We start from the raw sequence: 12,839 nt of genomic DNA, 5'->3' as shown, positions 1-12,839 counted from the left end.
AAATACTGCATTAAGGAACGATGACTGTGAAACGCGCCAGCATCTTCACCCATATTATTACATCCTGAAAGAGAGGCAGAGCTGACGCATTACACAATGAACGCGAATGCAGCTCTCTAAGAGGGGAGGGAATATTATTCATAGGCAAAGGCTCACTCGCCGCGGTTTTTCGTTCCAGCATGGCTAGCTACTCAGGCTGTATGAAATCGATTGCGGGCAAGACTGCTTTTCTTTATTCCCTGGGACTGTTTGAACTTTAAAGGCAGCAAAAAGTGACGCCCTCTCTGAAGGCGCCCAGCCTCCTGGTGTTCTCTGGAGGAGCACTGGAGAAAATTGAGAGTCTGTGCCTCAGCGGTGTCGGTTCCGCTCCGGAGCAAGAACACGGTTCCTGTCTTGACCGTGTGAAACACACGAGCATGATCTCGAACCCAGCCGAGTTATACCTGGCCTTGGGTTAAGCGTTAAAGGAATTATTTCAAATTTACTGTAGTTACCCTTCTTGTTAATTTTGGTGTCTTTGTTTTGTTCACTTCTACTGTAAAAGGATATCATTGTCTTAGCTCTTTGTTGCGTTGGTAAAAATATTTAATTCCAATAAAACCGGAGCTGAGTTTTTGGTTACGTCTAAACCTCGCAGCATACTAGTGCGCTCTCCACATATGTTAGGTTAATACCTGATGCATATGTACTGTATACTGTATATACATCTGTTGAGGCATCACCCATTCTGTTGAGTGAAAACTTGAAAGTGTCATCAGTTTCTGAATTTTATTTTTACTTTTGCTTCTGAAGAGAAACATGATGATGCCCCCCCCACACACACACACACATTCCATTTCAGAAGTGGGACTCTTGCAACACCAAAGTTTTTCAAAGTGTCGGGGAGCAATCTGTGAATACCTTTCGGTATTTGAACTCGGGGACTCTGTGGGGTTTGACAGAGCCCAGAGAGAGAGAGGCCTTTAAGGAGAAGCACACACCAGCAGGGGGTCCAAAGACTCTTCTCTTCAAAGATACACAACGCAATAAAAAAACAAAGCCTTGGGATAAATATAAGTAAAACAAGACCCATTTATACAGTAGTTCAAGAACTGAGGTTATGCAAAAGGCTCCTCTCCAACAGAACAGCATTGACAAACAATGAAGCCGAGTCTCATTCAAGGCTGTCTCACCCTACCACACCTTTCAAAACAACCTTTCCTACTGCAGTGCCCCTAATGAATGTAACAGTGTCCGCAGGCCGCCTTTAATTTGGGAGACATTGTTTAAGGCACCCGGTTAGGGTGTTATAGGCAGCCACACGTGGATAAAAAGGGAAAAGAAATTGAAAGCAGCAGTAATAGGAAACTGGCAAGACACTGTATGTGAAAAAGTGCCGATGACTCTAACATGGCGCCAGTGTCAAAGAAGGACTGGACTACAATACATTGTTTTTATCGAGGAGACAGATTTTTTAGAAGATAAGTATGTGTTGTCCAGTTACCTGACCCAGTTGGGCGAGCTACCCAGTTTATCTAAATCCTTCACGTTTCACGTTGCAGTTACAGGGTTATGATCTTTCTACTGTACATCAAGAGGTGGCAAATTCAACAAGTGTAATTTACATGTTGAACCATGATTTTCGGCAGTTAAAAGCAGAAGAGTAGGGTAATATGAAGTTAGTACGTTGGTGATTATTTTATTGATAATAGAACAATGCTTTACTATTGTGCAAAAATTGACAAACTGTGTCTTTAATAAAAGTGCAATAGCAGGCTGAACATTCTGCCATCCCTGTCAGTAAATGCTTAGTGGTTGTAGAGCTGAGAATGGCTGAATTTAATGAAATAATTTTCTAAATGTTATCTTAGCATTTATATTTAGTGGGAAAGCCCCCCCAGGACATTGCTCTAGAATGTGGTTTTGTCAGTTCCAGTCAATAAATGTCAAAGTTTAAATGGGTACAGTCTAGGTTTCTGCAGTAAGTAAAGACATTGGAAAGCAACAAATTATAGGAAAAAAAGTAAGTGTAAGAGCTCAGATCTCCTGTCTGTAAAGGCCGTTTCTGATGGCCCCTAGCGCGGTCTTCCAACAGTTTGATTGGATGCGGCAGTGGGATTTCTTTCTCTTTGATCTCTCCAGCCTCTGAAAATGCACTGCGACAGCTGTGCCCTGGTTACCAGCTCTGGGCACCTCATCGGCAGTGGCCGTGGGGAAGAGATCGACCAGACGGAGTGCGTCATTCGCATGAATGATGCCCCCACAAGGAGCTTCAGGAAGGACGTGGGCCAGAAGACCAGCCTGAGGGTCATCGCCCACTCCAGCATGCAGCGCATCCTGCGGAACCACAACGAGCTCCTCAACACGAGCCAGGACACGGTCTTCATCTTCTGGGGCCCCAGCAACTACATGAGGAGGGACGGGAAAGGGCTGGTCTACAACAACCTGCGCGTGATGAACCAGGTGCTGCCCAGGCTCAAGGTGTACATCATATCCAGGCAGAAGATGCAGCAGTTTGATGAGCTCTTCAAAAGAGAAACGGGGAAAGACAGGTAGGTGGGCCTCCTGTGATCCGCACCGTTTATAGCTTTCAGCACAGGGGTGGGCAGTCCTGTTCCTAGGGGTCCACTGTGGCTGCAGGTTGTCTTTCCAGGCTCAGCTCTTAACAAGCTAAAGAGACTCATTACTGACTTAATGGGACCAATTTAACAGCTTCTCCCAACTCTTCAGGTGCCGATGATTTAAAGAGAACAAGAAAACAAATTAGGTCAACCTCATTGTCTTTAATCAGTCAGATCTTAGACCAGACCTCTGGCTGTATGTGAGCTTAAACTGAATGATGGATGGCAGGACCCAGCAGAACTGCTGCTTCCCATCGAGGCAGCAACTAGTCACAGCTTAAGTCTCCCGGGCAAAGCATAGCTGACACCCTGTCACGTGTGGTTTAGGAGAGCAGCTCACACTCGAGAGCAACAACTGGAAATGTTCGAAAATCTCTGGTATTAATAACAATAACAACAACATCACTTTATTAACCCTTTACAATTTTTTTGCATTAGGATTAGGAATGGTCTTTTCACATACCCCAGCTTGCTCTCCATGAGACACACAGACAGGGAGAGAAGCTGGGGGTCAGAGCGCAGGGTCTGCCATTGTACGGCGCCCCTGGAGCAGTTGGGGTTCAGGGCCTTGCTCAGGAGCCCAAAGGAGTAGGATTCCTCTGCCGGCTGCGGGATTTGAACCAGCAACCTTCCAGCCACAGGCGCAGATCCTGAGCCACAGAGCCACCGCTCTGCCCCAAGCATGCTATTATCAGCATGCTGTGTTCTCCAAGACTGTCAATCACAAGAGGCGTGATGGTTCTAGGGTTAATTGGAGCACCTTATTATGGCTTATTATGATGTGGTTTGACTGAAACACAAAGTGCTGGTCTTACCAGGAGTGTCATTAACACAGAAAAGTGAGGCTCTTGTGGAAGAAGGAATGTGATCGATAGAAAATGATCTATTCTGCTTTAGAGTCAGTTTGCAACCTGTGGCCCTGGTGCCATTGTTAGAATTGGATCTAAGAAGCTGGTTGCCTCAACTAAGAAGCTCGAGCTTGGTTGCAAATACATTTTCCAGCAGGGTAACAGCCTAAGGCACACCACCGTATCTCCTGCCAAAGGGTTAAGAGGGAACAGATTCATTCTTGAACTTATAAGGAGCAATTGTAGAAACATAAACCATGTAACCTGAAGGGGCTGGACAGGTTCTGCATAGAGGAATGATCAGAAATCCCTACGAGAAGTGCAGGAGCTTATTAAACAACTACAGTAAGCTCTGTCTCTATGTCACCAAAGCCAAAGGATGATCAAGGAAATATTGCTGGGGTGTGAATACATTTGAAGATCGTCCATGTAGGAAAATCTGCAGTTATGTTTGACATCTATGGTTTTGCAATATCCTGTGCATGTCAGTCTGACATGTAAAACATTTTTTTGTGGTTTAATTTTTAAATAAATGCAGCATGTACAGCTGAGGAAAGCTTCCAGATACATTGTAACAAGGACATGAAGATAATTGGTATTTCCAAACATGCCGGATATTAATATATTTATTACTGACAGAGGTTAGGGGTTTATTACACTACTACAGAATGGAAACACTAAAGACTGAGGTGTCTTAGATTTAGATTAGGTTAGAAATTATGTTACTGACTTACTGTAACATGGCCCTGTGAGATTCAAAACCCTAGGTCTGGTTTCAGAAAACAACCATTTTCGAAAATCTTTCAAGTTTGTCAAAAAAATCCAAGATGGCGGCCAAACCATGTGACCTACCTGCATAAACGTCACTTCACGACTTTTCACGGGGTCTTTCAGTCCTCCCTGAGCCCATGAGCTTTCACCCAGGAAACTGGATTTCATCTGCAAGAGTGGCTGGAGAAAAACAACTGTAACCCAGACAATAACAAACTGATCACCTTACTACCGGCGTAAGAAAATTAATGTATTTGTGAAAAGTTTAAAGAGGGAGCAGGTTTTTTTTAACTCTTTTCGCTCTCTAGGGCTTTGTGCTCGGTAACTCCAAGCCAGTTAAATTATACATTTGAAATGGCTACACGCTGGCTTTTTCAGGTGGCTGTATCCCAGCAATGAAACACTGCAGTGACAACGAGCTGCCCCTGCTTATCATGGTATGTGGGGGGTTCTTATCTTCCAATGTGATATTTCCATATGGACATGAAATCGTGGTATTAGTATTTTCAAGCATTTAATTAACAGCTTATAATCAGGTGGGAGCTCATAGCAGTAATGTATTAGCATTCAGTTCACAGTTTTTATCTTTGCAAAATCTGCTTCTGGCCCAATGTGTCTAGATTTTAAAGAAAGGTTTGGGCAATGCAGTTTCCACATGAAACAATGGCAAATAATATGCAACAACATCATGAATTTGCAGCCTCCCCTCACATCTTTATCACCAATGGCTAGTGTATAGTGCCGCCCACAGGAGCAGGACGAGGGTACTGCAAGTAATTGGTGGCATCTGGTAAGAAAAAGCGGAAACATGACATTGCTAATCAAAAGATCAACGTCCACACAGAGGGGAAGGAAAATCATTATTGTTAAAGCCATTGTGTTGATGTATTGATAGTGGCAGGCCCTTTGGCAAATGATACCAGATCTCTCATACCTGCAGGCTATGCAGGAGTGCAAAGCCTTCTTTGTCAAAATTGATTTTGCCGGTACACTGGAAAACCAGTTCGCATTCTCTTTGTTACACCAGGTGCAGAGTGAACTCCCCCCCTCCCCCCATTCTCTGTGGATATTCAGTGGGTATTCAACAACCCCCAGCATTAGACGACTGCTGCCTCCATTAGTGCAGAGTGAAGCTGCACCCAAACACTTTGTAGGACAGCAAATGTTCAACATATCAACATAACAAAAGACATTTCTATTCATCTTATTCATGACCTTTAACCAGAAAAAGAAGATCCATTCAGATAGCCAGCATCAAAGAAATATGGCCCCTCTGAGATTTATGTCCCTTCCTCTTTGACACGTCGCTCAAAATGAGCGTTGTCTTTTATTCCCAATTTCTATAATATACAGTAGAGATTTTTGCTGTACAGTCAATCAACTTACATTGTGATCATGAGATGAATGTGAATGATTAGTGCAAAGTGATATACCCAAAGTGAATGTCTGCATTATGAGACGTTCACTTCAAGTACATTTCAGAGTTTTAAAGTCGGTATTTGGTTGTGTGTCCTTTTGAGGCAATAGCTGCATGTTCCATAATTCTGCCAAATAAGAATGAAGTTGGAGAAGGAGTGTGATTTGTGTAGTGAGCTTCACTGGGGTAACCCACCCAGCTAAGGAGAAAGAGGCCCCTCATTTGAATAAAGAATGAGCCAGGGAGCTGCTACAGGGGTGCAGATGAGGTGGAGGGAGAGATGTACAGTAAGAACAGAAAGCACAAGCAAGCCAGCAAAAAGCAAGATGCTCATACAGAGGCAGGATGAAGAGGGTGAGATTAGGGTTTGACCTCTGAACGTTGAGCTAAACAAACCCTTTGTTTGATCATTTGAGATGCTTTGCCAAGCCTGTGCTGCAGCCACTGAATACTTGCCAGAGAGGGAACAATCTTTTAACTCTGTTCTCCGTCTAGTGCTTTGTGCTCAACAAACTCCAATCCAGTTCAATTATACATTTGGTTAGTGTTCTGCCTTAAACATTTTTATGTACTGTAGCATGTAAAATGCATACTAAATATATTTTTAAATCTGGAAATTGACTTGGCCAGTCTAAGAGTTTTCTCCTGATGAACTCCTTTGCTGCATTTGCTATAGGTTTTATATTGTTGTCATGCTGCATGGCGAAGCACTGGTCTGGAAGGATTTTCTTCTATATAAGCAGGCAAAATGTCAGTCATGCAGTTCCTTTCCTTCTCCAGACTTTTGCCTTTCTGTCATTTTGGTAGCTGTTTTGTCTTGGTCTCTTTTGTGTTCCAAAACCCCCCTTTGGAGCAAATGGTAATCTGGCTTCTCTGTTTGTGGTGCTGATGAGAGGCCTGCATTTTTCAGTGCAGCCTTTGTAATTCTGCTGTCTGTGAATTGTGGGTTTTGATACACCTGGACACTGCAGACTGTGGGTGATTTTACCCCTAATCTTTTCAGATTCTTTTTCGATTGCTCATGATGAATAATTTCCTGCCACCAGCTGTAGATAGTTTTCTCCCTATGTCTTGGACTCTTTCTTCTTCATTATACAGTTATATACCTATCCTGCACGGAGGTCACATTCCTTCAAATGGCATCTTAGGTAAATCTGCACTGGAGAAACGTACTGGAACACTTTATGTAATAAATAGGGATATGTGAACATGGCTGTGTAAGCTCACCTAATAGTACCTTCGTACATGTATACTGCATATCATTACAATGAATGGCCCTATGTACACTGAACTGTGTATGAAATTCAAATACAATAAAAGAAGTATATTACCCTACTTTGGAATGGTGATGATGACGGGAATCGATGATGCTGATGCATTGAAAGCTGAGGTCTTAATTGTTTTCCGCCAGTGTTATCTTCATCTTATTATTAACCGTTAACCTTATGAGTTTTCTTCTTTGTTCAAACTCCTTCAGCTGCCTTGCAAAGCTAAGGTACAAAGAAGGCAGTCTCGTCTTCACTCAAGTTCTCTTAGTGGCAGCACGCTGAGGAAAGGTGTTTTGGATTTTGGCAGACCACATGTAACTGCACAGTAGACTGAGAATTAATCCCATTGAGTTTTGTTGTGTTTGACCAAATCTGCATTGGCATCAAACCCACACTGGAGGGTTTACTCTATTCATTGTTCTTCACTTTGTGATGTCCAATTCTTGTGCTGATTGGGTTTTTCTTTTCCTTCAGCCCCAAACTTGCTTGATGTCTTTAAAAGGCAGTTTTTTGGGTTTTTGGTGCTTCCTGACAGCAGGCTCCACAGTGAGACAGGCTGACAGGTTGTTTACCGTTCACAGCAAACACCCGACCAACAGGTCAGGTCAGGCTGTGTCAGCCCATTGCCCCAATACTTTTTCTCCTTCAAAGTAAAGAGGGTAGAGGGTGAACTCAACTGACTTCATTAAAAATAAAATACTTAGGAGCTGTAATTTCCACTCGTGTTTTTGTTCTTGAAATATTATTCATTAGAGTTTATAGTGAAAATCCCATTTGAGACTCTGCCTCTTCTTTTGGAGGGCTGTATATGTGTCTTGTAGTAATTGGTGAAATATCATTACTCTGGTTTTAATTGATAAGAGATCTGGGCCACTGCCTCTTGATCAATACAGGTAATTTGGAACAGATAGTGTTTCTGTTTGATGGCTGACTATGTAATTAAAGTGATATTGATTTATCTTGTTGAACTTATGATTCCAAAGATGTCCAAAATGCTTTTGATTCTGCACACGTTTGTCATTTTGCAAGAATGACAGGAGGGGTAAACTCAGACCTACGAAATCTAAAATAGCACACCTCAAACGAACAATTTACGCCAGGAAATCGAAAGACGACCGTTCCCTTTTCTCTTTTTGCAACAGAACATCCTTTTCGAGTTGCCATCAGTGGGCGAAGCAGACTCTATTATTGTCCCATGTAATGTCTACATGGATGTCGTACTGGTTGAAAACGGAACGTATCTGTGTGTTTGAAATATTTCAGTGGACCTGAATAGTTACAAGCCTTAAGAAAATAAAAATAAAAGAAGAACACACTGTAGCGGGGCTACTCAACTTGCACCCCTTCCAGTGTACTCCATTACAGGATCATTCTCCAGCCACATCCTTAATTATTTAACTGATAATCAGCAGAATCAATATAGCAATTAGGGAGCTGGTCATAGCAAATAACTCCAATGGAACAGATAGGACAGGATGATGAGCCCTACTTTATAGTGGTTGATATTTAAATTGGCATATTTCAAATTTTCTTAATTTGTCTCTTTAATTTTATTCACACTTTTGTTCAAAAGTTCATCGTTATTTATTTTTGTCCCTGAAAAAGAAATTTGGTCATACTTTACAAGAGAACAAATTCTTTAAAAAGCCATCTTTAAAATGCAGTCAAAAATATGCACAAGGGAGGATACCACTGTGCCACTGTGCCTCCCTAATTCCCGAGTCTTTCAGTACTTAACTAAAATCACAAAATCCTACTTAGCACCTGTTAAAAAAAACAGTTCATTTGGCTGAGGGCAGACACAGATGGTAGATTGAACATTGTTTCAGTGTTGCATTTTGTTCTTATTATTAAAAATTGTAAAAACGTTTTGATTCGAAAGCTGGGCTGTGCTTTTATTAAGGTTCAGCTGGCCCCACTTAATAATTACATTTCATTTTCATCTGGTGGCAATTAAAGAAATTCTTATGCCTTTTTGGACATTTTTCAAGAACTAATTGGACAGATTAATGAGCGAATTAATTTAAGGAAAGCTGGCTATAATCGTATTGTGGAATGTGACTGCTTTGTGAAGTTTGTGAGGTGGAGCATATTCTGAATGGTAGTGCTGTACAGTATGCTGTCAGTTGTAGTTGGAAAGGTTTCGTTTTTAATACACAAAGAACTAAGTACGTCACTGAGAACGATACAGAATTATGCAGAGCTACAGTAGATGCTGTCCCTAAGCACTTTCTTTCAAAGAAAGACCAATAAGAAATTTGCTTGACACACCACAAAGTCTATGAATAAACTGGGTAAAAAAAAAAAGAAGAAAGTTCATTTTGAGGATGAAATTGTTCAGAATTGGCAGGAGAACAAACACACATATGAGAATGTGGTTAAAATGCCAAGTCCTTGCAGCTGGCTTTTTAATGGCTGTATCTGGAGACTGTTAGATGCCATTTGATTTCTTATTGTGAAATGGAGCGACATGAACACATTTACTGCATGACTAAAGAGAATTAATAAACCTTTAACATGAAGATGTGAACAGTGTCAGGGAAGGGTTGTGTGCTGGGCTGTTTGCAGGCTCTGTTAGAGGCTGTTGATAGACTGAGTCCTTGAAGACCGCAGACAGACGCAGGAAAGCCAGGGCAGGATTACTCAGCTCAAACAGTGGGCAAGTTAATGTTCTTCTGCTCTCTCGAAGGAGTTCTGTGTCTTCTGCTGTTAAGTGTTGAATAGTGCGTGCAAACAGCAGAACCCTCAAGAGGCTTGGGATGAGAGCTTGTGTGGAATAAATATAAAAATAAAAGGCTCTAGAGTCCTCCTCTACCCTACAGAAAAGCAACTGTCTGGAAGAAGTGAATGATAAACCAGGGCCTTCCTGTATGATAAATTGTTTGTTGCCTGACTTCCTGTTGTTAGCATTAAAGCATTAATTGCATACCTGTTATTTGAGTCTATAATTTGGATAAACTTTATTACTTCTCACTCAGGAGGACAATTATGCAAGTTGTAATTGCTTCTAATTGCCGTGGAGCTTGCTCTGTTAATTTGAACAACGTGAAAGAAGAACAACAAAGGATCTCCTTACTTTGGTGGATTGTAACCTGTGATTAATCCACGTGAGTTCTTTATTAGTATATTACTGTACAGGTGCTCAACAACAGCTGCACATTTGTAACGCAGCACAAGGGAGAGAGCGTTGTACGAGCCTTTGTCTGGAGCCTGTGATGATTTATGAGGTGAAGAGGCAAATGCATTTTGTGACAGTAACCGTGAGGGATAGGAACTGCATTGTGTGGACTGAAATTAGGAACTGGAGCCCCTGCAATTTATCCTGTTTGGGAGCTAATTGAGGTTGGTTTCTCTTTTCTTTCTAAATCGTAGCTCAGACATTTTTCTTGCTTGCCAAAGCAGAGACAAAAACTACCAAAGAGCTGAGGGTCGTACAGTAGTTTCCACACCTTACAGGGTAGGTGGCGCTTGCAGTGCTGAGATAAGCTAAAGAAACAACGCAGTGCTGTAGGTCAAAATGTCTTTGCAAGATCTCTCACCTGGAAATTTAAATGATCACTCTGTTCCCTCTACTGCACCTCTCTCTCTATCCACACAGGAAAGGTTTTTTTAAGCATGACATATTAAGTGTTTATTAGGCAGGTTTCTGTGAGTAATCAGCACTAAGTAAATCATGAATAACCACCATATAATGGTTTGTTAGGTACTTATTAGGCACTTAATATGTTGATTCTCCAAAATAATAATAATAATAATTGCTAACACTTATATAGCACATTTCTGGACACTCCACTCAAAGCGCTTGACGGGTAATGGGGATCCCCTCCACCACCACTAGTGTGCAGCCCCACCTGGATGATGCACCAGTCTGCTCCCCACACACCAGCTCTCAGTGGGGAGGAGAACAGAGTGATGAAGCCAGTTCATAAATGGGGATTATTAGGAGGCCATGATTGGTAAGGGCCAACGGGAAATTTGGGTAACACCCCTACTCTTTTCGAGAAACGCCCTGGGATTTTTAATGACCACAGAGAGTTGGTTTTACGTCTCATCCGAAGGACAGTGCCCTTTTACAGTATAGTGTCCCCATCACTGTACTGGGGCATTAGGACCCACACAGACTGCAGGGTGAGCAATTCCTGCTGGCCCCACTAACACCTCTTCCAGCAGCAACCTTAGTTTTTCCCAGGAGGTCTCCCATCCAGGTACTGACCAGGCTCACACCTGCTCAACTCCAGTTGGCTGCCAGTCGTGAGTTGCAGGTTGATATGACTGCTGGCATGCCTTACTAACATGATGCTAGCTCCTAATAAAAGGATTTGCATTGCAAATACTGAAGTAAAGATTGGTCTTGGCCCTACTAACTTCCACCTGTACACCGAATGTTGATTTTTCGAACACCTGTAGTCCCCCGTCCTCGATCAGAGTTCTCCCTCCCACTCTCACGCGCACTCTACCCCTGTGGAGCTGGAGCAGTTGATGCGTGGGTGCTGCGGCAAGGTTTTACAGGCTGTTTTCTGAATGTCTGCGGAGCGGCCTGCAATCACAGCGAGGGAAGGTACTCCATATCCGCCCGGCTGTCAGTGACAGATCTGGGCTGCCTAAGCAGAACTTAAGTACTGTAAATATAGGGCAGAACCGCAGCACAAGTGTTCAACTTTTTTTTTTTTTTACTGGCTGTTGATGGATTTTGTTTGCAGTTCTCTCCTAAAAAGGGAAATTGCAACGTTTTGTGCCTTTTCCCTCCAGTTCATTAGCCAGCGATTGACAACAGCCCCGATCCCCTCAGTTTTATTACTTTATTTACAGTACCTGGAGAGAAAAATCTCATTGACTTTGAGGACCGGGAGACCATTGAAATTGCCCCCCTGGGGATGAATAAAGTGTTTTGAATTGAATTTATACAGAAGAGTAGTTGCTGGACTTGCTGATACTCACCGCAATGGCAGAGGCTTATACAACATTAAAAAACATATTCTTTCCGGTACTTTACTGTTGTATTTAATTTAAACTTAAGATATAAATGTTTAGAAATCCAATTATTGAGTATGACTTTCCAGAGTACCAATGAGTTTTGCACCTTAACCCGCCTAACCAAGGCAACCAGCAACAAGAATATCCGACAGCTCCCAGTTTCCCAGAAATCTTGAACTCCTACTAGTTCTTGTATGTATCTTTGTGCTCTGATTTCTGCTTCCTAACATGTTAGATCGAACCACCTGTAGCCAAGTGTGATGTAAATCCAGAAACACCACCTTTCTGTTTTTCCGAAAGAAGCAGCTGTTACTGATCGCCAAGAGCGAGTGATTAAGGGTGATTCAGTCGAGCAGAACATGATGCAACTTTGAAGCAAATATTCCAGTAATTAGATAATAGCAAGAGAGATAGAATAATTTGAGGAGCAATATTACCTCTGAGATTATGAATGTGATTGCAGTGGAGCAGAGACATTCTCAACAGTAATTTACAGCCAATCAGAGAATTATAATCAATCCAGTGTCAGCTCAAACCATGAGGCAATTTGTTTTTTGCCCAGTTCCTCTTAAATGATGCATGACAGACCCTTTATTACCTCATATTAAATTAGGAGGAGTAATAAATGTTCAGTTAATACCTTCCAAGATCCCAATTATGCTGGGGTTTGATTTCGTCTTTGTTGCAGTGTGGATATTTAAAAAGTAAACACTGTAGGGGCAAACAAAGGCTGTTTAAGCCACATTACGTCTCTGCAGTATTAATTATTAAAATTCAGCTATGCTTCGTTTTTTTATTAATGATTCATAAAGGTGACCCTTGAAACATAGTGATGGGTTTTTGCAGCTTCACATTTATAGAACAGAGCTTCACTGTCGCTGGACAGAGTTTATGAAATTAGCTTCTCCTGGCTTCTCAGTGCATTTCTCTTCAAATTCCACCCCAAATGCCAAAAACAAAA

The 12,839-nt window shown here is 42.0% G+C and overlaps 1 protein-coding gene across 1 annotated transcript in view; it reads left to right on the top strand.

Moving 5' to 3' along the window:
- st6galnac5a (ST6 (alpha-N-acetyl-neuraminyl-2,3-beta-galactosyl-1,3)-N-acetylgalactosaminide alpha-2,6-sialyltransferase 5a) overlaps positions 1-12,839 on the top strand; it is a 42,536-nt gene that overhangs the window by 26,160 nt on the left and 3,537 nt on the right. Inside the window, exon 3 of the mRNA XM_088597969.1 lies at positions 2,122-2,531. Within this exon, the coding sequence (XP_088454095.1) occupies positions 2,122-2,531 (410 nt within the window). The remainder of the gene's footprint in view (positions 1-2,121; positions 2,532-12,839) is intronic.

The sequence above is a fragment of the Lepisosteus platostomus genome, chromosome 11 (assembly GCF_059453375.1).
Source record: "Lepisosteus platostomus isolate fLepPlt1 chromosome 11, fLepPlt1.hap1, whole genome shotgun sequence".
Taxonomy (NCBI): domain Eukaryota; kingdom Metazoa; phylum Chordata; class Actinopteri; order Semionotiformes; family Lepisosteidae; genus Lepisosteus; species Lepisosteus platostomus.
This window is presented reverse-complemented; position numbering and strand designations above follow the sequence as displayed.